Genomic DNA, 27,870 nt, shown 5'->3' with positions numbered 1-27,870 from the left:
CTTTGTAGGAAATCATCCCGGATGCCTAGACCTTCCGCTTCGTCGTGGGTATGCGAGCAGATGGTGCGGTGGGCAGCTGGGAGGCCTTGGTGGACTCCTTTCCACAAGCCTCCCAGTCCTCGCGAGGCCCCGCGGAGAAACTCTGTTTCTGGCTGCGCGGGCCTGAAGTCTGTGACAAGGTCTACGAGAGCTACCGGCGCCAGGAGCACGAACGAGACCCTTTCCTGCAGAGAGTGGGCTCCGCGAACACCCCGCCTTTCCCCTTCAGCTCACTCAGTTCCCGGAACCTCTCGCCGCTGCTGACGCATGCGCACGTCCCGCTCAGCCGCGCGCTCAGAGAAAGGCGGAGGCGTGGCTACGCGTGCGCAGAGCAAGCGAGGACCGGAACGCCCGTCGCGGCGCGAGAGTCTGTAGCGGTCGCAATTCCCAGGTGAGCGTGTCTCGGGCTTCCGCATCCGGTCGCTCCGCAGCGGGCGGGCCACGGTCTTTCTCAGCGTTCGGGGTCCGTTTCCTCGGTTCGGATCCCGAAGGAGGCGAGCACTCGGGGTGGGTATCACGGAACCTCCGCGGGAGGTCGCAGGCTGTCTTCAGCACCCGACGCCGCCACCTCGGCCTCGTCAGCCCCGCGGGCGACGAGATAACCGCTACAAAAACGGTGGGCGGGGGCACCAGCCCTCCCCCGTTGAAACGGTAGCCCGTAGGAGGCCAGATGCGAGCCCACTTCTGATGTGGCCACTGCTGCCCATCTTCTCCGGGTTCTTGAACCCGAACCCACAGGCTTTTTGACTTAATACGTCCCAGAGGCTGGAGAGGGTACCTAGTAGGGTCGTGGACGAAGCCTCAAGTTCCTGAAAAACAGGTGTACGGTTTGGGCCAAGATTTCTGTATACCCTATTTGGGGCACTGTTGCGTATATCGACAGATAAGGACAAATGTACAAAATGACATTATTTCCAGGTTATTTATGTATTCTTTCTGGTGTATTGTGAAAGCACTTTTTATTTCTCTTACTAGTTCTGCATGGACTAAATAACAGTGCCCGAGTAACTTCCAGGTAGCTTTGACAGAAGCCTCTCTGGACCCACCAGAGGGTCATTATGGTCAGATGAACTGTCACTGAATATTATCCTTTTCCGGTGTGTTGTAAGATAATCTTAACCTATAAAAACCATTTTTTCTTACTTATTCCCCAGTGTAAGTTGGATTGCAGCAACTTTGATGTAAATTTTAACAAAAGAACTGCTAATGGGTGAGATTGTCAGATAAGTTTTCCTGGAAATTAAGTTGAATCACCTGCTTAGGTGCTTGCAGCCACTCCTTCCCGGTAGAAATTCTCAGGGTAAACACCTCGGAAATTTCATATACACTAGGAAGTGGGCCACCTCTCATGAGGAGAAAAGAAAATTAGCAAGTAAAGTAAGCTGAAAACATGGTTTGATTCGGTTTGCATAGGAAACAAAGAGCAAGAACCTAGGCTGACTCTAAAGTCTCCAGACTCCTTTGTGGGTTAAACATTCTTTAAATGTTTACCTAATTTTTGTAGATTTTTTTTTTAACACTGGGGATGTAAAGGTGAACAAGATATTATGATCTCCCAGTCTGCCAGTCTGGTAAGAATAGTAATCAGAGGCCATTGATTGGACTCTAGTGCCAGAGCTCAAGTGATGCTCTTAATTCACTTCACTTGTAGCTGGCATTGTAAGCACACACCAACTCTAGCCAGCCTGGTGAGGAGGCTACTGTTGGCAAAGTGTTAGACAAACCTATTATCTTCTGGTTCTGCTATCAGACCCTAGAAATTAAATAGACAAGACAGCATGTGCGTAGAGGGCTAAAGGACAACTTCTGGTGCTGTTCCCACAGAGGAATTTAGAGCAGAAACTACCACACCATTGCATGATGAAACTGAAAAGGAGAGGCCCAAGGTTATTAGAAAGCCAGCCTTAGTTTACCCAGTTAACACAAGAATGACCACCAGATGATAGCCATTCCCAAGGCTGTGCAGAAGTTAACTGGAATCCCCTCATCTCTCCCTGTACCTCTCAATCTGGCTCTCCCTATGGCTAATTCCAGTCAGCTAGTCTCCCTCTCTTGATTATTAGCAGTCTTGGATTGTCAACAACAAATATCGCAAAACAAAGCTTGAGGCCTTAGTGCCTGACTTAGTTTATCCTTTGTCAGACACTAATCGTGTTTCCACTTAATACATTAAAAAAATCAGTGGAATCTAGCCAGGTGGTGTCGAATAACTTTAACTCCAGCACTCGAGAAGCAGAAGCAGGCGGATCTCTGAATTCAAGGCCAGCCTGGTCTACAGAGTGAGTTCCAGGACAGCCAGGGCTGTTACACAGAGAAACCCTGTCTTGGGGAAAAAAAAAAAAAAAAAAAGATTCAGTGGAATCTTCTAGCATGTCAACTTTTAATTTGTCTCCTCTCAACTTTTTATTTATATATTAACTGTGACAGTTCTGTAAACTTAGCAAGTAAGTTACATAACTATTTTGAAACTTGTGTGGAGTCTGTTGATTCTCACAGCTGTAATGTGAAAGCCACCTGAATTCATAAACCCATGAATATAGAGCAGTGTTGCAGTAAAACTGTCTGCATAAACATAACAATCCAGAGTTGGTCCTGATAGGAGTCTGCTGGCCTGTGACCTAAATATTACAATTTAAGTCTGTGCTTACTCCCATTTCTACTTTCACGTTTTTATCTTTTTGGGGGGAGGGAGGGTTTCAAGACAGCATTTCTCTGTGGCTTTGGAGGCTGTCCTGGATCTAGTTCTTGTAGACCAGGCTGGTCTTGAACTCACAGAGATCCACCTGCCTCTGCCTCCCAAGTGCTGGGACTAAAGGCGTGCACCACCACCTCTCGGCCATTCATGTTTTTATCTTTATAAATGTCCACAAATGAAATTGTGATTCAGAGTTTATGGCTCTTATGTCTCTCAAAACAAATGTCAAATGTCTTTTTAAAAACATTTTAGGTGTTGGAGAGATGGCTCAGTAGTTAACAGCCAGAACTGCTCTTGCAGAAGCCCTACCTTGGGTTCCCAGTACCCACTGTGGTTCCTCTCATAGCAACCTATAACTCTAGCTCCAGGGGACCTGATACACTCTCCAGGATTCCACAGGTACCTGCACTCACACACCCACGCACGCATGCATACATCCTTATTCTAAATGTTCTGCTGTTCGTATCACTAGTGCTGATGTCCCTATTCCTGATACAAAGATTCTAGTAGACAGCTCTGTACTTCAGCTCAGACATCATATTTGTAGTAAAGAAGACATTAAATCTCTAATTTGTGAACTTAAATATCATGTCATTGAAATTTATTTAAAATACTTGCTAGGACTTCACCTGACTTCTACTGCAGAGACTGCTATTCATAAAGTTAGTTTAAAGCAACAATAGGTATTTCTGTACTGATAAATTGAAATCTGTGAATGGAGGAGTGCCCATTCCTTTGCCCTAGATTCCATGCTTCCTTTGTTAAAGTTACCCTTATAAAAAATCTACCCTCTTTTAGGAGGACAAGATATGAGTGTTACAGAGTCCTGATAAGATATTCAAAAAAGATAACATCTTTAAAAAGTATATAATCTACATTTGCTGTTAATTGTTTTGATAAGGAGTTCCTATTTTTATATTTTAAAAATCGTGTTTTATAAATTATTTAATAGAATAGACTTTGATATCTATACAGATAAATGTGATAGCTGAAAACTACTCTAGATATGTGAGGGGATTCCACCTTTTGTTTGCTAGGGATCAATATCTCTACCTCTAAATTATACTCCTAGTCCCCCTCTGACAGTTTGAATTTTTAATTTGTAAAGAAGGCATCATTTTATGCTAATATCTTGAAACTAAAATCTTGAATTTTAATAGAGGTATAAATTTTATACCATAAAAATGTATACTTCTCGATGATGTGCATATCCTAAATTTTTACTGATTTGTACTTTCATTAATCTTTACTTAGATTATAAAATACTAAATTTTCCTGGTCATTATATGTGATGTTGGTGAACCTGATTATCATCATAATTTAAATTATATTTCATGGTTAAGTATTTCAATTACCTAACAAGTTACACTTATAAATCTACCAAAGTAGGTCATCCTAAACAATCAAACATTGCTTATAAAATTACAGATTTAACAATCAGATTCCCTTAAGCATTTAAAATCAGGGTACAGCCAACATTTTACAAGTCTCAGGGCAGGAAGTGTAGCTCAGTGGCAGAGACCTTATCTAGCATGTCCAAGACCTGGAGTTTAATCCTCAACACTGCAAATTTTAAATAAGTAAATGAATTAAAATTTATGTTTAGCTGAGTGTGGTTGTGCATGGCTTTAATCCCAGCTTCCTGAGGACAAAGTGGGCTAGTCTCTGAGTTTGAGGTCAGCCTGGTCTATATAGCAAGTTCAGACCAGCCAAGGCTACATAGTGAGACTGTTTCAACACAGCAAAACACAAAATTGATTTCTGATGTATAAGAGACTTCAAAGCAGACAGAAAAAGTTATTCTTGTGATAAAATGTGTGAATACACATACTTAGAACAGTTAATGATAGAAATTTTATTACTCTTTAAATTATTTCTATACTGGTTTTCATGTCTTTCCTTGGGCTGTAGTGCCATGTAATGGTAAATAAAAATGTATTCAGTGTGTCCTGGCTTCTGTAGATACACATTACATAATCTTCTAGTGCCTAATTTACTGTGCTGAAGTTAATTATAATTTAAATACATGATTGCCTGGTTGGTTCCTTATCAATAATGGAAACGTTTGTGTGCCTGCTTTCCATTTTGAATATTATTGTGGACTTGAGAGTTCCTGTAACGATAAATCTTTCTGCCAAAGCCACCCGAGCCCTGCCGCCACGTGGGCACGTATATTAGGTACAAATGCGGCTTGGCCAATCGACTAGGATTTCTTATATGCTAGCTCAGTCTTAATTATCATAAATCTATATGTTTTATAAGACTTATCAAGGACACCTTCCAGTGGCGCCCTCTCTTGCCAGCAGACCACATGGCAACTCCAGAGCAGAGACCAGGAGGAAGAGCAAGAAAAAAGCATATAAGAAATCCTAGTCGATTGGCCAAGCAGCATTTGAAACTAATATAAATCTCTGTGTATTACTTGGGGCCCTAACATGGCAGGCAGAACTCTGGCAGCTGGCGAAAAGCACCCATGTGGCAGCAGGGCTCAGGCCGCTTGGCGGAAAGATTTATTGTTACAAGTTCCTGCTGAATTTTTCATTTATGCATGTATTTTGTTTTTGAACTTGTACAGTGTCAGCCCTTTTAAATTTTGACATTTTGGAGATGATTAAGGGGGGGGGGGATCATGAATGCAGGTGGCAGCATCCCACTGGCGTAAAAGCTCTACCCCCAATGGAATGCAAGAGGAGAGAGCCTGCCATTGCAGCTTCTCACTGAAGGCCTGTCTGTGCATCATGTGCATGCCTAGAGTCTGGAATTACAACCATCATATGGGTGCTGAGGATCTGGGTCCTCTGAAAGAACAATAAGTGCTCTTATCCATTGAGCTGACTCTCCAGCCCCTTCCTTTTTTTTTTTTTTTCTTTGCGGGTGGGGGAGGGGGCAGGGGGAGTTTTTAAAGGAGAATGAGATTCGAAACTAAAGACTGAATTAAGATTATCAGTAATGTGATACTGCTTTTAGGTCACTATGATAACACAAGAAGTACTTTCTAAATGCTATAGCTTTATAGTAATGTTTTCAGTTTAGTTCTAATTGGGTTGGGGTAGTAAGATATTTTGCGTACTTTTAAAATCATTGTTTAAGTGCATAAACCTATAAGTCAAATTTTTTAAGTAACAAAACATCAGCCTTACTCCATACCATAAATAACTAGAAGTTTAATTCATTTCTTCTACTGTTGAATTTCATGTGTCTAAATGAAGTGCTGTTCTTTGATTTTAGACAAATGGCTACCAGCTGCAGTGTCTCATATCAGACCCCCTTTAATGTCACTACATTAAAGAGGAGTCATGTATACTCCTCTGCAGTAATATTTCCTGTGTTATGTCACGGCTTGTGATTAAATGTTAATTACTAAATATTCAGAAATTTATTTGGAAGCTACCCATACAGGCTGTTTATGTGTCTTGGGTTCCTGTTGCTCAAGGATAGAGGATGGGGGAGAATTTAATAGCAGTCACTGTTCTCTGAGTGCTTTGTCTTCAGTGTGCAGTAGAAGAACGGAATAGGATGATCAGCAAGCAGTAAAGTGCTGAAGCTCACTGATTCATATTGCATTACTACCACCAGAATTGTTGGTGTTTGAAGTGCCTTAGCCGATGCCATGAAGTTTTAATATCAACTATGATTATTAATTGTGATTAGTTTTTTGATGTGATTGATCACATTGAGAGATACTGCAGAGAGATTAACAAAGCTCACCTGAATGTATCTGTGATTTCCAGGGACAGTTCAGTCAGTAGGGCTTTAACCTAATGATGGATTTGGGTTGGTGGTGGGATTTGAAGAATGGAGCCCAGTGAGAGTAAGTAGATGACTGACTGGGAGTGTCATTAAGGGTCTGTCGTGTATCTTTGCTTCTTGGCTAGCATGGAGGATCAAATCATGATCTAAAATAAATCATTCCTTGAGTTATTTTGTTGTGGTGTTTTGTCATAGTGACAAAACAAATGGCTAAAAGCCTGTCTTTTACTCATTTAAACTCAATAGTACTGTACAGAAGGGGGATTTCCTTTGGGGTAAGGTACTGCTGTGGGCTCTGGGACTGTTAGTATAGCTTGATACTCCTAGAGCCCTATAATGACTTCACAAACTTATTGTTAATAGTTCTCTTTTTCTCTCTTTGGGGGTGTGGGGCAGTGAGACAAGGTTTCTCTGACAGCCCTGGCTGTCCTGGAACTTGATGTGTAAACAAGGCCTTGAACTCATAGGGATCTGCCTGCCTGTGCCTCCGAAGTGCTGGGATTAAAGACGTGCACCACCACTGCCCAACCCATAGTTCTCTTTTTGTACTACTAACATTTTGGGAAAATAGAAATAAAACACATTTAGAAATTACACCAGTCTGATGGTTGAACTTTTCTCCTTTTCAGATATACTTTTGACATCATGGATCGATTTGGAGATATATCAGAAGGTGAAGTTGACCATTCTTTCTTTGACAGTGATTTTGAAGATGCAAAGAAATGTGACAGTAATTTAGTTTTTGACAAGCAAAATGATGACCTTAAGGAAAGAATAGATAATGACACCAAAAATGTAAACTTAAAATTTGAAATACAAAATGATGACCTTAAAGAGAGAATAGATAATGACACAGAAAATGTGAACTTGAAACCTGAAATACAAACAAAGGAAAATTGCCTTACTCAGAAAGGAAATGAAAGAAAAGCAAAAGTTTCCTCCAAGGAATACCATGTAGAAAATGATCCTACACAAACAAGAAGTTCCTCATTATCATCCACATCTTCAAAATCAAAAAAATCGTGTGATGCTACAAAAGGACATAAATTACACCTGCCTGTTCCAAATAGAATTCCTAAAATTGCAAAAGGTGAGGACGATTACTACACAGATGGAGAGGAAAGCAGCGACGATGGAAAAAAAAGTCATGTGAGGGCCAAGTCAGCTAAGCCCTCTAAAAACACAAATAAAAAGTATTCCAAAGTCAGTTCCTCCTCTTCTTTGTCTTCCTCATCTTCAAGATCAAGTTCAGAATGCTCAGATATAGGGTCTGATACCCATAAATCTGATTCACGCTCATCATCAAGGAAACATACTTCTGGTGTAGCCCTCTCATCACCAAAACAAAAACGGAAATCAGGAAGGAAATCAGCAAGTGTACAGCCTTCCAGTGCTAAACAAAAAACTGCTAACTGTAATGAGGAATCAGAAGATACTGTAACAGATGTAACGCCTTTGTCAACTCCAGACATCAGCCCTGTCCAGTCATTTGAATTGAGTCCATCACATGATCAGAAAGTGAAAGTTAAAAGGCAAGAAAATGTAAGCCGGGATGTGTGTGAGGATGTGGAAACTTTAAAAAATGATTTAAGATCTCTGAAGTCAGCCAAACGGAAAGAAAAGCATGAGCAGAATTTGGCTCCAAAATCTTCAGTGTTAGAAGCAAATCTAGACCATAGAGCCAAACAAAAAGTCTTACATGACACCATGGACCTTAATCATCTGTTGAAAGGTAATGTTTGAAATTCCATGTATTAAATCTGAAGATTAATAACTAAAATATATGCTTAAGTATGCATGGATTTTTCTGGTCAATGTCTTTGAGATGATTGACATTTTAATAACTTTCCAGATATAGTCCATTATACCATAAAACACTTTGAATATCATTTGAATTGTCAGATAATTGCAAAGATGATCAATTAGGCCTAGAAATTTCAGACTAGTTCTCAATTCCTCTCAAACTCAAAATGCTTACCACTATTCTGTCTTTATTCTTGGGCTACCAGTAAAGATCTGCATTAGTTTTCACCATTCACCTTCAGACATGACAATGTCCAGAGAAACACTTACTCTAGCTCTTGGAGTACAAGAACCTTTTTAAGAAGTATCTCCTGATAATGTGCACTTAATTCTCTTTCTGCAAATTGACATAGTTGCAGTCTTCATTCCTGAACAGGTCCTTGACCAGGGGAGAGATACCTGAAGCCAATCACACTCCTGCTGGAGTTAGGCATGGGAACTGGAAGGCCTTCGATCTATTATGGAGGAAGGTAGAGATAGGTGCAAATTGGGCAATTAGGTTTGTTCACTGCAGTTCCTCAAACATTAGAGTGCATATAGATCACCCTGGAATCTCACTCAAATACATGTTCGGGTATGGTAAAAGTAGAACCCCGACAGCTAAACTTTTAACCCTTCCCAGTGCTGATTGCATTTCTACTTGCCAAAGGATAGTAGTTCCATATCAACATAGTGTTTCAGTCATGTGTACTGAAAATCAATTTTTTTAAAGCAAGGCTAATGATTTTAGAGAGATTTATGAGGACAGAGCTATTATATAACTAATAAAAGTAACCTTGACTTGCTTTTTTTTATTTATTTTTTTATTCAAGTTAGGGAACAAGCTTGTTTCACATGTAGGTCCCTTCTCCCTCTCCCTTCCCTCACCCCCATCCCTCCTCCACCACCCCCAACCTACCCCTCACCCCATCCACCCAAGTAACCTTGACTTGCTTTATACGTACTCTGCTACATGTAATCAGTGGAATCTTCGAGATGACAATGACAGCACACAGTGCAGAAGCAGCGATGAGAAACCACCTGTCTTCTGTTAAGCTAGACATTTAAAAATGGACAGAGTTGTTAAACTATCAACTACCCCACACGCTTCTATTTATATATTTATTCATGTGCATGTGTATGTGTAGGAGCACAGATGTGCCAGTGTGTGTGTGCATAGGTTGGAGAAAAATTTGTGGGAGTCAGTTATTCCTACTATGTGGGTCCTGTAGATCAAACTCAGTTTTTCAGACTCAGCAGCAAGGGCCTTTCCCCTTTGTGCCATCTTATAGACCCTACTTTGTGTTTTTTAATAGAAATATTATGTTGACATATAATTTATTGTTACGGACAAGGAAGGATAAATATCTTTAGTTTTTTTGTACCATTGACTTTTTACATATTAAATATTGGTAGATGTAACCCATGGAAACATTTGTATACCTCAAGCTTTAGGACCCAAAACCAAAAAGTTTAAGAACTAGGAAAATGGAACTAGAATTTATTATTGTAGTAGTTGTTGAATTTTGGAGAAAAATTTTGAGAAAATAATTTTTTACCTTACTCTTTAGAAAAAGGAAAAGAAATGAGGAGGGGGGTGTACTTCATAAAGCTGAAGGAAGAGGGGCCAAAAGATAAAAGTAAATGACTGTAACTTTAGAAGACACCGTGGCATGTTAAGTGAAATCAGGAGTATTACTCAGTCTTAAAGGGAAGAATGATCTGGTCTGTGCTACGGTGTGGATGAGGCTGGAGAACATTATGCTAAGTGAAATAAGCCTCGGAAAGACAAACACTGGAGGCTGATAGCTTAGGAAAGCCCTTGCTGAGCAGGGGCCTGAGTTCCAGTTCTCCCAACCATTTAGGAAGGCAGGCATGGTGCTATGTGCTGGTATAGTCAGCACTGGAGAGAGACAAGGTTCCCTGGGGCTCATTGGCCACCCAACCTAGTGTAACTCAATGAGCACCAGGTCTCAGCAAGAGATCCTGCCTCGAAAAACCAGTGAGGACATCTAATAAATGAGACCCCAGATTGACCTTTAGCCTACACACACACACACACACACACACACACACACACACACACACACACACACACACACACACACACACCCTCCCTCTGCAGATACATGAACATATACATATCCATACCAAGATAACTCTTGTGTGCTTCCATTTATGTAAGGGGCCTAGTCAAAGTCATGGAGACAGAATTGTCATTTCCAGGCTCTGGGAAAAGAAGACCAGAGACTGGTGAGGGTTTTTTGTTTGATTGGTTGGCCTTTTTGTGATTTAATTTTAGTTTTCCAACATACAGCATTATGGAGAATGGACTGTAGTAACATTGAACATTACATCTAAAAATAGGATGGTAAATTTAGGATTTTGTCTATTTTGCTACAGTAAGAAAGGGAAAACACTAGTTCTTTTGATAGTTTGTTACGCTAGCTATAGGTACTCATTAAATGTTAGTTATACTGGAAGAGGATAAATCAACAAAATCCAACCAAAAAGGTATTTAATAGTATTAGGAAGAACAAAAAAGAAGTTTGAAAAAGATACAATGTCAGATATGTCTCCTTTAAAAAGAGGAAATAAAAGTATTAACTCTATTGGTATAAAAATAGATTTCAAGTTGTAAAAAGTGCTAAAGGGGACAAAGAGGGATGTTTTATGTTAATATATAAGCCAAGTATGCTGAAAGGTATAATACTGATATATATGTATATATTTTTTAGAAAATTATATAATGAAAACAAAAGAGAACTGGACAATAAATTGGTAAAGATCAAGCTACTAAGGAGTATTAAAAATCAGACCAAATAACCAGAAAGGTTGTTTTTAAGGGTTAACTGTGCACATGGTGTTGCACTTGATTTCACAGGTACTGGCTCTAGTATATATCTGTTCTTTTAAAAGAAAGAAGAAAAACAAACAACGGATAAAATAAGCAGTAAGTATTGCTACAGGACAAATTACGCCAGCACTTGTAGACTAGAGAGACTCAAAAGTAGGAGTGAGCCGGTGCCTTGGGCCAGAATTGCCTGAGTGCTTGTTTACCCACATGTCAGGTACTGGGACTTGGACCAAACAGAAGGTTGGGACTGCCAACCAGAGAGCCCACTCAGTCTCTCTGCAGCTTCGTCTCCTCACAAAGGCCTAGCTTCTTCAAGGGTGGTGGTTTCAGGGTAACAGGACTTCTTGCATGGTAGTCAGGGTTCCAATCAGAGTGTTTCAGAAAATAATACAGCAATCTCAACCATTTGCAACTTGCTTCTAGAGTCACAAAGCATCTTTTTGTGCTTGTTTGGTTTCTTTTAGATAAGGACTCAATATGACACTTAACTGACCTAAAACTTGCTATATAGATCCAGGCTAGCTTTGAACTTGTGGTGATCCTCCTGTCTCTGCTGCCCAGTCTCTGGGATTACAGGCATACACCACTACTTCTTGTGTTGGTGGAAATGGTTATACACTTCCCAAATTTAAAATGGTGGGGCATAGATCCTGCCTTTTTTGGTTTTGTTTCTTAAGACAGAGTCTCATGTAACCCAGGCTGTAACTGAGGATGGCCTTGACTGTCTTCTTGCCTCTGCCTCCTGAGTACTAGGATTATGAGCATACACTATCATGCCAAGTGGTATGTGGTGCTAACCATGAAACCCAGGGTTTCAGGCATGCTAGGCAAGTACTCTTACCTTCTGACGTGTATCATCAACCTAGACTCTACCTCTTAATGGGATAAATGTCGATTAATTTATAGAAATAGCTTTAAAATCTCTTCACTACTATTTGTTTCTGCTGTATACAAAATGCATCCCCCTTTTCCAACAGTCCAGGTACAGGCAAGATTCCTCAGGAGTGGTGCAGTGAGTAAGCTCTTGGATACTTGAACCTCTTCTGTTGGGGAAGATAAGGGAGGAGTAATTGTTTTATTCTGAACCCTGTGAATCCTGGCTCTTACATTTCCCCTATATTTTCTTTGAAGACTGATCAATTCCTTGTTTGAGGTCATATTTCTCTATCTTACTATGGATAATGTAAGCTTTTGTATTTTCAGTGTCCTGCTTGAATATGTTACCCCAAATCTACCAGTAGGAATTTTTGCCTTCTCCCTTATCCCTGTAACAGTGCTGCTATAAGCAATTGGCTAATTCTTCCTCTCAGACTTCAACAGCCTTTTGTGTTTTAGATTCATTTTATATATACGTGTGTGTGGTGTGTGTGTGTGTGTGTGTGTGTGTGTGTGTGTGTGTGTGTGTGTGTGTGTAAAATGTGTGCATGCCAGTCTCAGAGGAGGCCAGAAGAGGGTGTTGGATCCCCTGGAACTGGATACAGATAGTTGTAAGCCTTCATAGCTAGTACCCAAGCCCATCCTGCAAAAAAAGGCTTTGAAAAAATGTCATCGTAATACCTGCTATCAGTAAATAAATATTCTGTTTTGTTTTGCTGTTTTCAGTGAAGGAAAGCTTAGATACTGCCCTTCAGAGGCTGTTGTTTGATTGTTTAATGAGCTAAACTTTTTTTTTTTACTGTTGCATTTTCTACTTTTAAAAAAGTGTCATTAGGAAATGTAGCTTAATTTCATACATAGCTAAATTTATTTAATATTTATAGTGTATGTGAATCTTTCAAAACGTACTCATTCAAGTTTTGTCAATTACTTGGTGTGGTTTTCAACTACCATGTTAACTAATTATCAACCAGTAATTCCTTGAGTTTTCTTGAGGAAGCTACTGTTTATCTGTTTTGTTTGTTTGTTCCTATAATCTTCAGTAGTCTTTATAGTCTTTGGATAAATTAAGAAGTAAAATTACTGCTTTTGTCACTTGCCCAAGTGCTTGGATTAAACTCATTGTAAAATGGGTGTTAAAAGTACCTCTTCCTTTACAGCACTGTGTATAATGGAAGAAGATGCTAGTCTAGACATGTAAAAAGGAATAGTGTGTAGTCAAGAAGCAACAAACATTACTTTAAAAAAATATTGTTTTAAGGGCTGTGGAGATGACAAGTAGTCATTGTTGGGCACTTGCTGCACAAGGCTGAAACCCTGAGTTCAGTCCCTGGAGTGTGCATAAAGGTGGAAGGAGAGAGCCAAGTCCACAGGTTGTCTCCTGCCTCCATACACACACTGGCATGCACCCTGACAAATAGGGATCATTCACACATAGAATAGTATAGTATCATAAAAACAAAACAAAACTCCATTTGTTAACCTGATAAAATATATTACTACCTTAGAATATGCTGAAGTAGAAACATTCACCAAGCTCGGTTTTTTCAGAAACTTTTCACAAGTGGATAGTAATAGTCATGCTTACTGAAAATTTTTGTAATAATTTTTAAGCATGTTGTTAAAATTCTTTTCAGGCAGAGGACATAGCTTAGTAATACCGTACTCACGTATAATGGACAAGACCCTGGTTTCAATTCCCACCACCACCCCAACAAAAATCATTTGGTAATCATAGTGTGCAATTTTTTCTTGGCTAGGGAATGTCTTTTATATAATGTATTCATTTTGGCTTATGTTTAATAAAAAATAGAATGTTTGTCATTTACAGCAGAAGTACTTTCACAATATTAAGCCAATGGCTTTCAGATTAAGTTGTTAATTCTAGACTGGTCTGAATTTATTCTTGCCAATGCTTCCCTCAGTCATTGTCAGGAACATCTGCTGTTACTGGTGAATTATGCCCTCCCCTTAACAAAAAAGTGTACCTAAAGTATTGTATCAGTACACTCAACCCAGAGGTTCCTATAGTCCCTAGCTATTAACGGTGCTGTAGGAAAACAAAACAGACAAAGCAAGAATAGTTTTTGTGAATTGGCTGTCTAAGAACTAGTATCAAATTCATACATTAATTATTCTGGTATAAATCCCCATCTGCATGAGCTTTTATGCCCAAACGGTCCAGGGAACATAAAAACTCTTAGCTGCATCCAGTTTTTTTCTTATACAAATAAGTCATTAGCTCATTTCATATTTTCTATTAATTTAGTTTATATTTTTAAGAATTAAAGTATGTGCCATCATAGCTATTTTGTTTAGCTACTTTCATTTTTTTGTTTACTTCTGTAGCTTTTCTGCAATTAGATAAAAAGGGACCACAAAAACATCACTTTGATCAGCCTTCAATAATGCCTAGGAAAAACTACTCTTTCACAAAAGAAGAGGTGAGACAGATTGATCGGGAAAATCAGAGGCTTTTGAAAGAACTGTCAAGACAGGCTGAAAAACCAGGAAGCAAAAGTACAATTCCTGGAAGATCACTTGGCCATCCCCCTAAGTTATATCATAGTGCTCTCAACAGACAGAGGGAACAGCAAAGGATTGAAAGAGAAAATCTGGTAAGTAACACATCGTTTAGTCATTAAAAAATTGTATTTGTACTGACTTGTAAGTACAACTTACAGAAAATCCAAGTATAGCCAACTTTTCAAATTTAGTTACATAAAGGCAGGTATAGATAACATGTGGCATAAACTATGGTGATTTATGAGTCTAGAAATAAACCATGTCTGTTTTGTAGCTAGCAGAGTGTATATTAAGCGGTCATTAAAAGAAAATATTGCGGGAGGCAGAGGCAGGCACATTTCTGTGAGCTTGAATACAGCCGGATCTACAGAGTGAGTTCCAGGACAACCAGAGCTACACAAAGACACCCTGTCTCAAAAAACCAAAAGGAGGGGGGAGAGAAAATACTCAAAGTTCCATAGTTTCCTGATAAGATTAGTTAAATCACTGCATAGTTTCAGGAATTGGTACCCAGATGCACATATTCTTCTGTGATGTACCCAGCCACTACCTAAATCTGCTTTACCCCATAATATCCTGGAAATTCTATATGATTTATTTTTAAAAGCAAAAAGGAAACAAATTTGATACTCAGCTTGAAATGAGTGCAGCATTCATAGTTTTGAATTATATAGTTACTTTGATATTTTAAAGAATATATAAATATTCTTTTATATATATATAAATAAAGAATAAAGAACATGCATACATAAGACTTGAAAATTTTAACTATTATAGCATATAATTTTCTTCACTAAATTCAGCTCATAGTGATTGCTATATATTGAACTTACTGAACCACTAGGACTTGGTCTAAATATCCTCCACATATTAGCTTATTGAATCTTGATAAATCTTTGAGGTAGGCATTTTTTTAAAACTATTGTAAACATGAATAAACTAAAACCTAACAGGATTAAATAATTACCCAAAGGAAATAACTGAGCCAAAACCTTAACCCTAGGTAGTCTCTTAAATAAATAGAAATTATAAACTAAAATTAGATCTCTGTAAGTTTATAAGTTCAAACTAAAATGAATGTAAAAGCTGTTATAAGGCAGTTCCAGAATTGACCCTCATGCTTCAGCACCAGTGTGCTTCTATTTAAACCTATATGAACCTGAACTGGTAACAGATTCTATGTGTTTATTACCATCACCATCCCTAAGATAGACTTAAACACTGGAAGAGAGTTATGCCACACATAGCAAAAGGTAGGTACAATAAAGTCATTGAGATGAGTTTTGTGTGTGATGGCGCACAGTAGCTTTCTGTACATCATGTAAACAGTATTTGATTCATATTTTGTGAAATGTGGAGTTACTAATGTCATAAACATTAGTGTTTACTTTGTTTTCATGTGTCTATTTATCTCTGAAGCCTGTTTTAATTAACAAATAAATGCTTTTGCAAACGTTAGGTCATCTTATCCTCTATTGTATGAGGATGGTATGGCATGAGAGAAAATGAGATACTGAGTAGGGCACAGGGAACTGCTTCAGGTCAAACAGCAGATAGCAGACACTAGATTCAGATTTAGGTTGTCTATCTTGGGTTATTTTATAAAAGCAGCTTCAATTTAAGTATAGTTTGTATACCATATCTACTTTAAGGGTACAGTTCACTGAATTTTACTATCTTGTTTGTACTATAACATTTCTCTATTCCCATTTCCCTCTAGGCCTTGAACCTTTATGAATTGAGCAATATTTCTCTTTTTGTAGTTAGCTTATTTCACTTAATGTGTTTTCAAAGTTTATCCATATTGTAGCATGTATCAAAAAAGTTTTAAAAAATTACAGATGATTGTGAGGTGGTGTGAGGGCGCTGGGGATCAAACCCAGGTCCTCTGCAAGAGCAGCTTTTAAAACTGAATAATACTCCATTGTAAATGTATAACGTCCTGATTATTCCATTTGCTGATGGATACTCTAGTTTCTATCTTGACTGTTGTGGGTAATCCTATAGCGAACACTGTCTATTCAAGTCTTTGCTCTCATTTCTTTTAAGTGTTTATAGAATTGCTGGGTCATGTGCTAGTAATTCTGTGTTTAGTTTCTTGTTTTGTGTTGATTTTGAGATAGGGTCTCACTGTATAACCCAAGCTGGCCTTAAACTCTCCATCACCTGGCAGCCTCCTTCCCAGTACAGGCAATCAGTATAGGTGTGTGCTTCTGCTGTGTTTGGCTTTTTAAAGATCCTGGACTTGCAGTTATAACAGCACAATTCATACTGTCTGAATATGCATCATATTCATATGAATATGCATAGATGAAGACTGTCAGCAGCTTCTATTCACAGCTTTCATTATTCTTTTGGGAATGAAACTTCAACAGCAATGGGAAATGCCAATAGTTTATCCTTATTTGCTCCATATACATTGTAATTTACATATGTAAACAAATATTTTTCTTGTCGATAATAACTTACTACACATCAGCACAGTTGTGAATTCTTTTAAATAATTTTTTTTTTTTTTTGGTTTTTCGAGACAGGGTTTCTCTGTGTAGCTTTGGAGCCTATCCTGGCACTCTCACAGAGATCCACCTGCCTCTGCCTCCTGAGTGCTGGAATTAAAGGCATGCGCCACCAATGCCCATAAATAACGTTTTAACTGACTATATGATGTTGTTTTATTTGTTTGCTCATTCATTGGTTCTGGAGGTCAAATCCAGGGCTTGCAAATGCTGCCACTGAGCTGTGGCAGCTACAGCCCCAGCCCACAGAATACTGCCATTCAGCATGTAATCAGCATCATTGATGAGGCATTCTTTTTTTGTTTGGTTGGTTGGTTGGTTTTGGTTTTTCGAGGCAGGGTTTCTCTGTGGCTTTGGAGGCTGTCCTGGAACTAGCTCTTGTAGACCATGCTGGTCTCAAATTCACAGAGATCTGCCTGCCTCTGCCTCCAGAGTGCTGGGACTAAAGGCATGTGCCACAACTACCCGTCATGATGAGACATTCTTACTTTTCTCTTTGATGAGTGTGAAACTTCTGTGTTTTATACATAAAGCACACACATCTCAGGATTAGCTACACTCAAGAATATATAGCACATCTGGCTAATAGCTTTGAACAGTGCTGCTCTGAAATGGAAGACTAGTTGATACAGAGTGAAAACAAGGAACTTCAAGTTAAACAGGAAAACATAATAATTTTTATGTTACAGTGAAGAAAATGAATCTTCCTGGTTGAACTCTTCATTCTTAAAACTAATTTCATACCTTCTCATAACTTTTTTATACTACTTTTGTATTTAGTCCTAATAATGAAACATTTTTTTAAAATAGTTTGTGTATGTTGCATTGTCCTTGATATACATTTTAAACAGAGAATGTTTTATATTGACTAATTTTTGCTTTGTAGTACTGAGGATTGAGCTAACCCTTTGTAGAGCTAGGAAGTTCATTATTCCGGACTGAGCTCTGTCCCCAGTTCAGTACTCCCAAAATAGTACCTTGCTGTCAAAATGCAGCCTTTCCCTTTAAGGAGCCTTCTTGTAACCCACAATAGTAAAAATTTGCACTTTTCTCCAGACTTACATTTTTGTGCTATTGTATATAGTTTTCATGTTTCCTAACCGGTTGCTTCTGTTATTTGTTTTTAACATTTATTTTATAACCAAACCCTTAGTTATTTTTCTGTTTACACACACACACAAGTGAGGGAAGAGGATAAATTGAGTCTTTTTTTCCTTCTTCCATGTAGGTTGCTAGGATCCAACTCAGGTCATCAGGCTTTGTGGCAAGTGCCATCTCACCTGTTTCCAAACTCTTATGTAATAGAGCCATATTGGCTTTAATTTTTCTTGAATATGAGCTAATATACATTTTAATCTGTTTGCTGGCTGGCTGTAATGTAAGTACACACACGTACACACACACACCCCTCATGCATCAATAGTTATTTCTTTGGCCACTATATTCACAAACAAGGTCTACTGATTTATAAATATTACTTTTGTCTCCTTATTTGTCCTGTCACTGATACCAGAGAAAAATCTGGTGGTTAATAGGCATGATTATTAAAACATTTATGTTCCAATATTTATTATAACTTGTTGACACTTCAGAAGCTGAAGCGGTCTCTAATCAAGACCAGAAGGTACTGTGCAGAGGTGTACAGAGAAGGTGGAGTCCTAGATTAAAAGCAAATTGTTAATATACCCTAATAAATTTCAAGGTCCTTACTATCTGTTTCAATGGGCACTAGCATCCTCTTACTAAATATTGTATCCAGATAAATATCAAGAAAGTATAGAACGTACTAAAGTGTTGATGCTTGTTCAGTCCCTAGCAACAATAAGGAAAGGGGGAGGGGTAGAAAGAGAATATGGGAGGGGTAGAAAGAGAATAGAGAATATGCATTTGAATAATAAAATGCAGTTTTGTTCAGCAGGGTGTGCTTGCTTCATATTGACTCGGTTCCGTCAAGACTATTATTCCCAAAACAATGGCAAGTTCCTAAGATAGGAATTTTGAAATGTTCTTGTTAAATGATGGATGGGTGGGTGGATAGATGGACGGTTATCATTTGAACATAATGTGTATTCTTTTTTCCTCAGAGAAGCAAAAATAGTATTAGCAGAAGAGTTAGTTCAGTAAGGGTACTTACATATTGTTTAGCATTAATGTCTAGTGAAATTATTTCATTTTTCTAATTATGTGTCAGGTTGTGTTATTTTCCTTCAGGTAAAAAAGGCAGGGGGACACTTGAAACAGTGTTTGGGATGAAATGAAGGTTCCCCCAGATGGTCATGAATAGTCTACAATTTAAGTGAATTAATTTATTCTTTTTTTTTCATTTTGCTTTTTTAAGGGTGTGTGTGTGTGTGTAAGAGTTTTATCTAGAGAAGTACAGATAAGTACATAAAAAAGTAGACATACTTTTTTTTTCTACTTTCTATTTCTGAGTTCCGCTATGAATATATTATTTTTAAGCTACAGTAATGTGTCATAAATTTAGAAGTTTCAGATCTTTAAAAATATTCAGTGAATATTTTTATGCATATTCTCTATTCTCTTTCTACCCCTCCCTATGAATCTGCTGGTTGATCATAAACTTATACTAAAATCTTGACATAGCTTATAATTCACTTACTGTTATTTTCCTATTCCTGTGCTTATCCTTCTGTGGCAGACAGAAAGCTGACTATAACTCATATGACTCCAGCTGGGGAAAATGTGAGAGGCCTTATCTCTTTTCCTTGGCTTTGGACGCTTGTTACTTTTTAATAACCTTTCAGAGTCTTTGCTTCATCGCTTTTATTTTTCTTTCTTTTTCTTTTTTTTGTTTTGTTTTGGCGGGGGTGGGAGAGGTGGGGGTGGGGTGGTTCTCTGTAGCTTTGGAGTCTGTCCTGGAACTTGCTCTGTAGATCAGGCTGGCCTCGAACTCAACAGAGATCCACATGCCTCTGCCTCCCGAATGCTGAAATTAAACGTGTATGCCTTTAATGGCTGCTTCACCATTTTCAAAACAATAAATTAGTCTCCACTACATCTGCAAGACTTGTTAACATTCATTCATTGTTTGTATCAAAAGACACGCAGGGTTAATTTTTTCCAAGAATACTTCCTGGAAAGTGTATAAAGGAAATATATAGACAGTCATAAAGCAGAAGTACCACCTGTCATCACTACTGTACATTAGGTCTCTAGACTTTTTGCATACCTGAAACCTGGTAGACAGGAGTAGACTATAATTTTCACACAACACACACAAATGGTAGCTGTGAGATAATGTGTTGACTAGAAAAACTGTGTTAGTTTTATAATGTGTATAAAGTAGCATTCTTTGCCTTAAATAGACATGATTTTAAAAATACAACTTTCTGCAAAAAAGTTTTGGTGAAATTATTTTGAAATTCTTTCTTGGAGTCTGAACTGAATGGTCATTCATTCTATGGTTTTGTAAACCATAATTTGGAATTTAAAGAACCGTTCCTATCATTTTGATTTATTAAACAGTAGTAGTGTTTTTCATTTTTCTATAAAGCAGTAGAAAATGTAAAATACTGCTGATTGTCATATAATTCATAACCTAGTCTGAAGATGATGTTTTGTATGTCAGACAATTAGAGAACTATACAAAACAATGTTAATACTAACAAAATCCTTACTGCAATGGATTTCAAGCAATGCATGAGTACTGTTATGGGTACTATATGTTATCTCACTTTTATTCTGACCCTTACATGCCTACCAAATAATCTGGCTAAACAGTCAATGCCTACACTACAGTGTAAGCCCCCAGTCTCATATTAGCAGGTAATGTCAGCATGTATAGACTACATAATGATTAAATTAGGATAAGTAGGACTTCACCTCTTTAATGTATTTTGGACCTCCAAACTCTCTTCCAGTTCTTTTTAAAATACTCAACTTTTATAAATGATAGTCCTCCTACTGTTACACAGAACACTAAAACTTAGCCCTCCTACTTAAGTTTATTTTAGTACCCAGTAACTATCTCCCACTACTTCCCCTCCTCCACCCTTTCACACCTTATTGCTTATGTCTTTTGTCACTGTTACAGTTGTTACAGTGTTATAACTATCATTTTTTAAAGTCCCATGTGCTTTGGAAAGTTGCATCGAATCTTTTCTCTCTTATTTCAAAAAACTCAGTTTGCACCAGAAAAGGTTGTGTATTTTAACCACAAGGACATCTGTTCAACTATGTTCATAGCAGCATTATTTGTAATAGCCAGAACCTGGGAGCAACCTAGATGCCCCACAACCAAAGAATGGATAAAGAAAATGTGGTACATTTACACAATGAAGTACTACTCAGTACTACTCAGGAAAAAAAAGAAAATGAAATCTTGAAATTCGCAGGCAAATGGATGGAACTAGAAGAAATGACCCTGAGTGAGGTAACCCAGTCACAAAAAGACAAACATGAGCCTTAATCCAGTAGCTGATGGAAGCAGAAACAGAGATTCACAGCCAAGCACTGAGCCAAACTCCTTGAATCCCATTATAGAGAGGGAGGAATGATGAGCAAATGGGTCAAGACCATGCTGGGGAAATGCACAGAAACATCTGACCTGAGCAAGTGGAAGTTCATGACCCCAATTTGACAGCTGGGAGACCAGCATAAGACAAACCAGGCCCCCTGAACGCGGGTGTCAGTTGGGGGGCCTGGGAAGTCTATGGGGCCTCTGGCAGTGGATCAGTATTTATCCCTAGTGCACGAATGAGCTTTGGGAGCCCATTCCCTAAGGAGGGATACTCTCTCAGCCTAGATACAAGGGGCAGGGCCTAGGTCCTGCCCCAAATGATGTGACAGACTTTGATGATCCCTCGTGGGAGGCCTCACCCTTCCTGGAGAGTGGATGGGGGAATAGGATGGGGAGTTGGTAGGGGGCATGGGAGGATGGGAGGGAGAGGGAAATAGGATCGGTATGTAAAATAAGGTTGTTTTTAATTTAAATAAAAATTTATTAAAAATAGAAAACAGAACCATGAATCAATCCTCTCAGAGCATTTGGTCTTCCTCTATATTCCTTTCTCAAAGACCTTTGAAAAGGAAAAACTTGAGAATTTTGAGTTAGAGAATGATTGGAGCTGGAGAGATGGTTTAATCAGAGCACTTCCTGCACTTGCAGATGACCCAGGTTCCCTTCCCAGCAGCCATATGGTGGCTCACAACTGTGTATAACTTCAATGCCAGGTGATCAGATACCATCTTCTGGCCTCTTTAGCCACCAGTAAATACATGGCATTCACATACACTCCAGGCACACACGTATTCATATAAAATAAAGTTTTTAAAAAAATAAAATTAGGAATATTTACAATTGACTCAGTGATATTGAAGAGAATGCCTTCTTATTGGCAACCATGCTGCTTTGCCTGTTGATGAGTATGTCCTCTGAAAGGCTTTGTGTTCCTTAGTAGCTGCCTTTCTAATTTCTGAAACACTTCTTTTCCATAGTAGACTTTACCCAGTCTTAAGTATGTAAAGGAAAAGTACAGGAAACAATTGGGAGGGTGAAACGAAGAGAGTGGGGCTTGAGATGAGTGTTCACGCAGCCTTTCCTTAGTGTTCTGTGTGAGGGAGGCATGGCGGCAGTCTAAGCTGGCATAGCTGGCATGGGTGTATGCGAGCTACTTCTGGATAGTATCTGAGATTAACAGGAGAGATTATAATCACAGCATTTTGCCCTTTCACCCTTCAAACCCATCCATATAAAGAGAGTGGACCCTCCTGACTCTCTTTCAAATTAATGGCCTCTTGTTCCGTTACTGTTACATATATCTGTACATAGATATGTATTTCTAAATACAACCTACTCAGTCTCATATGTTGCTGATATGTATGTTCTCCGGCTAACCATTTGGTATTAGATAACCAGTTGGTGTGCTCTTCCCTGAAGGCCATTTCTCCCACTCTCAGGATTCCTTAGTTGCCTCAAGTTTTTGTGGAAGGGTGAGGCCCCAAGAGCTTTTCCCTGTCCACTTTGGTATATTTCTTGTTGTTCTTCAGCTTGTTAGTGAGACTGTGTGTGTATAGCTTGGCATTGCTGGGAGAGCACACAGTATCACGGCAAACTCCCTGATCTTACAATCTGTCTTCGGCAATGTTCCCTGAGCTTTGTTTTGTAGAGGTATCCATTAGGGCTCCACAACTCTGCATTTTGATTGGTTGTGGTTTTATGTAATGTCTTTTCTGTTACAAACAGAAGTTTCCTTGATGAGGGGAGATTACATTTATCTGTGGGTATATGGACAAATATTTAGGGTGGTTGTACATTTTTCAACCTCCGTAAGAAAATTTCTGGCATGTGTGGAGTGACTTAATACTGTTTTTCCTGGTGAATTTCAAGTTACAGAATATCTGACTAAAGTAGGGCACATGCCTTTAATCCCAGCACTCAGGAGGCAGAGGCAGGCGGATCTCTGTGAGTTCAAGACCAGCCTGGTCTACAAGAGCTAGTTCCAGGACAGCCTCTAAAGCCACAGAGAAACCCTGTCTCGGAGGGGGAAAAAAATCTGACTTTGTAGAAATTAATGGTATTTATGTAGTATTAATTTTTATATTTTTATGAAGGCTTTATTGAAACGGCTTGAAGCTGTGAAGCCAACAGTTGGCATGAAACGCTCCGAACAGCTAATGGACTATCATCGAAATATGGGTTATCTCAACCCTTCACCATCCATTAGACGAGTGAGATCTACTCTTGGCCATTACGGCCCACTGAGTAAGAATATAAAAAGCTATTTTCTATTTGTGTTTTTATCAGTGTAATTTATGTTCTTCTGGTAGAGATTTAAAATGTTAACTTTGGAATGCATTTTATTTTTTCACTGGAATGTTTTTATATTTCACTTAACTTCAGGCTTCCTATACAGAATGTAATGGTAGCATAAAGAGAAAACCAAAAGATAAAATGAGTGAAAATAAGTGTTTCCTCAGACACTAGAAGAGAGACTTTTAATTCAGTATGTGTTTTTAAAGAATAAATGGACAGGCTACTTGAATGTGGCTGAATCATTCTCTCTAGCCAGTTATAGACAATTGCTAATACCTTGTAGCCCTTTACATGTGTCTTTTTTTTCCTCACTAGGTAACTAAAACAAAATTAACAAACTGCAGATGTAATTCTTTTTAGTTTGAGATGTGATCAGTTACAGACTTAGCTGTGTACCCTAGAGATGTAGGAATTTAGTGCCAGGGTTTACAACAGATAGAAAGGCAGACGCTTTCCTTTATAGATGTTGATGCTATTGCATCATTACACATTCTAAACTATTTTCCTTAAATATGTACAACCTGTTACTAACGAAAATTGGACCTGCCAGTGCTCAAACTTCCCAGTGCTTATGTGATTGAGTCACTGACTGGTCATCTCACTTACTCAGTTTAAAACATGGATTATTATGGTGACTTAAGATGTGGGCTTGTTCTAGTAACTGACATTTAGTATTGTCCCTTAAACATAGAAAACTGTCAAGTAAACATGTAAATGATTATGCAGAGTGTTTTGTTTTCATTTAAGTCACTTTAGTAGCTTTTAAGTTCCATGGGGAGTTCTTTTTTAAAAAAAAAATTATTTGTATATTTTTTAGGTATCAGTGCTTTGTCTGCATGTATGCCTGCAGGCCAGAAGAGGGTATCAGATCTCATTACAGGTGGTTGTGAGCCAACAGGTGGTTACTGGGAAATGAACTCAGGACCTCTGGATGAGCAGCCAGTGCTCTTAACCTCTGAGCCATCTCTCCAGCCCTCCATGGGGAGTTCTAAAGTACAGTTCTATTGAGAATAATTTCATTAGAGTAGTAGACACATCTGGAATGAAGAGGGAAACCAGTCTGGACTTAAAATTAGGGCAGGAAGTTTCTCAAAAGATGGCATGTGTACGTGGTTCAGATCATTGAGATTGTTTTATTTTGTGTATGTTCAGGAGGAGCTTCCAGGACATCCAGTGCGACCAGTGGTCTCAGTTGTAAGACTGAACGATCAGTGTTGGACACATCCAGTGGCTTTTTGCTAAGACCGAAACCCAACGTTCGTACTGCTTGGTTGTAATACCTTTTATTATGGTATACATTGTTCATCCTATTTTAACAATGTATTTTTATGTATTACTGTAACTCTTTGTAAACATCTGTAATACTTTTTTCAACAATTTATACAACAGTGAGTACAATTTATTGTTGGTCAGTGCAAAATTGTTACCAAAACACACTTTCATGTAAAATCAGTGTTTCATAAGGTGGCATGTAGGAGCTATATGTGTATTTAATAGAGAAAGGTGTTATACATGAATATTTTCTCTATAGAAATTCACTTGTGATGCTGACAAAACAGCAGTGCTGATAATCCATGTTGAACCAAGACACCCACTCTGTTTTTACTCTGTTGTTTTCAGTTATTGTAAGCATGAACGTAAGCACCTCAGACTTCTGTTGCTTTAGAATGTCTGTAACGTGAGTCATCATTTGATTGTGTGATCATTACACTTCTTATGATGAAAATCTTGAAATTTGTTTTCATGAACAAGCTGACTGCAATTTGATGAGGAGGGTGAGCAGCTTGCACTGGTGCAATTCTTGAATCACCAGAGGTGCTTCTCTGTAAGATTTTCATTTCACACTGCATAAATAACAGGGTTCACTCTAGGAGCTTCTAGAAGCTTCTGCTTTGTGTGTTTATGCAATCAGGTAAAATACTCAAGGATTCTGAGGAAAAGGTGGCTTTAACAGCCTACTGTCTTATGACTAGTTTGTATCCCGATCATTTGCATAATAAACAAAAACAAATATCTGTTAGATCAGTGAGCAATATTCCCATCGAGAAGAGCCAAGAAGCAGACCTCAGAGTATGTTAGAGCAGTGTTTGAAATGATACAATTAGTATGTGTGCTGTCATTGTATTAAAAGAATAAGGAAGAAATGCTTTAGAGAAACCAATAAACAAGAAACTAATCACACATTTGTTAAAGCTACTGCCTTAAATATCAGTGGATTTGCTTGGTTTGGTTTGGCTTGGTTTGGCTGAATCCTTGAAGCACTTTTTACCAGTCTTACATTTAAAGGCCTATTTATCCTGATGGATTTGCTAGTGACACATGACACATAGGTGCAATATAGTTGACGATCAAAACTAGAATATTTTTCTGTCAACCTGTAGGCTGTTATTTTATGGAACAAAGGGTGATATTTCATTGTCATGCCTTTTTCATTACTGTTTTTGTTAGTATACCTTTAGGACATACAAATAATTTTCATACTCAATGACATGTTTTTCTTAAAATAAGAATTTTCCCCAGCCACGGTGAGCTCTGTCTGATTTCATTGCTCCAGCACTGTAGCCTGTGTGCCACGCCTGCTGCACCTTCATTAGCAGGAGGGTAGACTGCACTTCACCAAATGCCAGGTCATACATTGTTGATCTTACTTTAATAGATAATGTTTTAGATAGAGCAGCAAAGGTTGGGAAGGATTAGGCTAAAAAAAGTTGCTGAACACATGCACCACACACACGCATTCACATATATATGGTAGATGTGTGTATACCTCATACATGTACAAACACACAGCATGATTGAGGGTTTTTCTTCTGCTTTCTGGGGGCTGTAACATTCTTTGTTACTGTGTTCTAATGAAAAAGATTTTCTACCTGCTTTGTATAACCCTCAGCTGTATAAACTAAGGTTTGTCTTAGTTTTTTAACTCTGAACTTCTAAAGTTTGTGTAACAACAAAATGTAGCATTTTGGCATTTTCCCAATGGTGAATTAATCAGTTTTTAAAACAGGTTTTTGAGGGAAAAATGTGTATATGTAAAACCTTTTATGTTCACAGTGGCATTAGCCTATGAGTACATTTTATTCATAGATAAAAGAAATGCTAATTTATGCCTTAGATTTTACTTTTTGAAAGAAGTTTGTCTGAGTATTACTGATAACAGGGATTCAACTTCAAGTAAAGGGCAACCATCTTTTAAAAACAATTTACAATGTTGTTGTAGATGCATATACATGATGACTATAAGTAGATGGGTAGGAATTACAAACTAAGAATTCACTGATGTAGTCAAAGTATTTTAAGGTTAGGATTTAGGAGGCATTCGTAGTGGAGGTGTCATGAATACATGAATCACTTCAACTTCACCAACATAATAAACACAAGTGGGTTAGGGCTGTGGTACAGTTGGCTGACTTGTCCTTACTGCACATACTCTGAAGATCTGCTTCTGTAGCTAGAAAGTACGCTGGTCTTTGGCTAATGGCCAGATCTTAACGAGAACTGCTTTCATCTCTGTCAAATGTTGTTATCTCCTTTTCTAGTAAGATTTTGTAAAAGATTCAAACTATTAATATTATTTCTTAAGGAGTAGGTACAACCTCTTTCTCTCTCAATTTTTTCAGTCTCCATTAAAAACTGCTCCTACCAGCTATTCCAGTTAACGATTCGTGGTTTGCTTGTAACATTAAGTCATGCAGCTGTGTTCAACCCGAGCCTCAAAAAGCTTTGAAAGGCTATTGTGATAAGTCTGCTTCTCACCTCCAGATCCATGCAGCAACTCCAGAGTATTAAGGTTTATGTAAAGCTTAAGATGAAACTTTACCTTAGTTAGCAATCAAAAACTGTTTTAAATGCCAAAGTCTTAATGTAAATGACTGTATACCACCATAGAGAATGTATATACTGCTAATGGCTGAGTTGCTTATTTTCATGAATAAAGATTAGCAAGAAACTTTTAAGTCATCTTTCTTTGAAAATGTTCAAATTTTTCATGTTTTAGGCATGAGGAGCTAGCTTGGTCTAGTGAAAAAGAAATAAAAGATTTAAAGAGAACCAA

At 38.3% G+C, this 27,870-nt stretch overlaps 1 protein-coding gene across 2 annotated transcripts; it reads left to right on the top strand.

Annotated features, from left to right (window-relative positions):
- The first annotated feature begins 277 nt into the window (after window positions 1-277).
- Cfap97 (cilia and flagella associated protein 97) lies at window positions 278-27,870 on the top strand. 2 transcript variants are annotated; one of them, XM_027391101.2, is made up of 5 exons: window positions 278-430; window positions 7,114-8,216; window positions 14,349-14,617; window positions 23,615-23,765; window positions 24,969-27,870. In XM_027391101.2, exons 2-5 carry the CDS (start codon window positions 7,130-7,132, stop codon window positions 25,091-25,093), a joined length of 1,632 nt encoding a protein of 543 aa, XP_027246902.1. In that variant the 5' UTR covers window positions 278-430; window positions 7,114-7,129; the 3' UTR covers window positions 25,094-27,870. The 2 variants fall into 2 exon arrangements, with proteins under 2 accessions (XP_027246902.1, XP_027246903.1); XM_027391102.2 differs by having other exon boundaries at window positions 413-546.

Source organism: Cricetulus griseus, assembly GCF_003668045.3.
Source record: "Cricetulus griseus strain 17A/GY chromosome 1 unlocalized genomic scaffold, alternate assembly CriGri-PICRH-1.0 chr1_1, whole genome shotgun sequence".
Lineage (NCBI taxonomy): Eukaryota > Metazoa > Chordata > Mammalia > Rodentia > Cricetidae > Cricetulus > Cricetulus griseus.
This window is presented reverse-complemented; position numbering and strand designations above follow the sequence as displayed.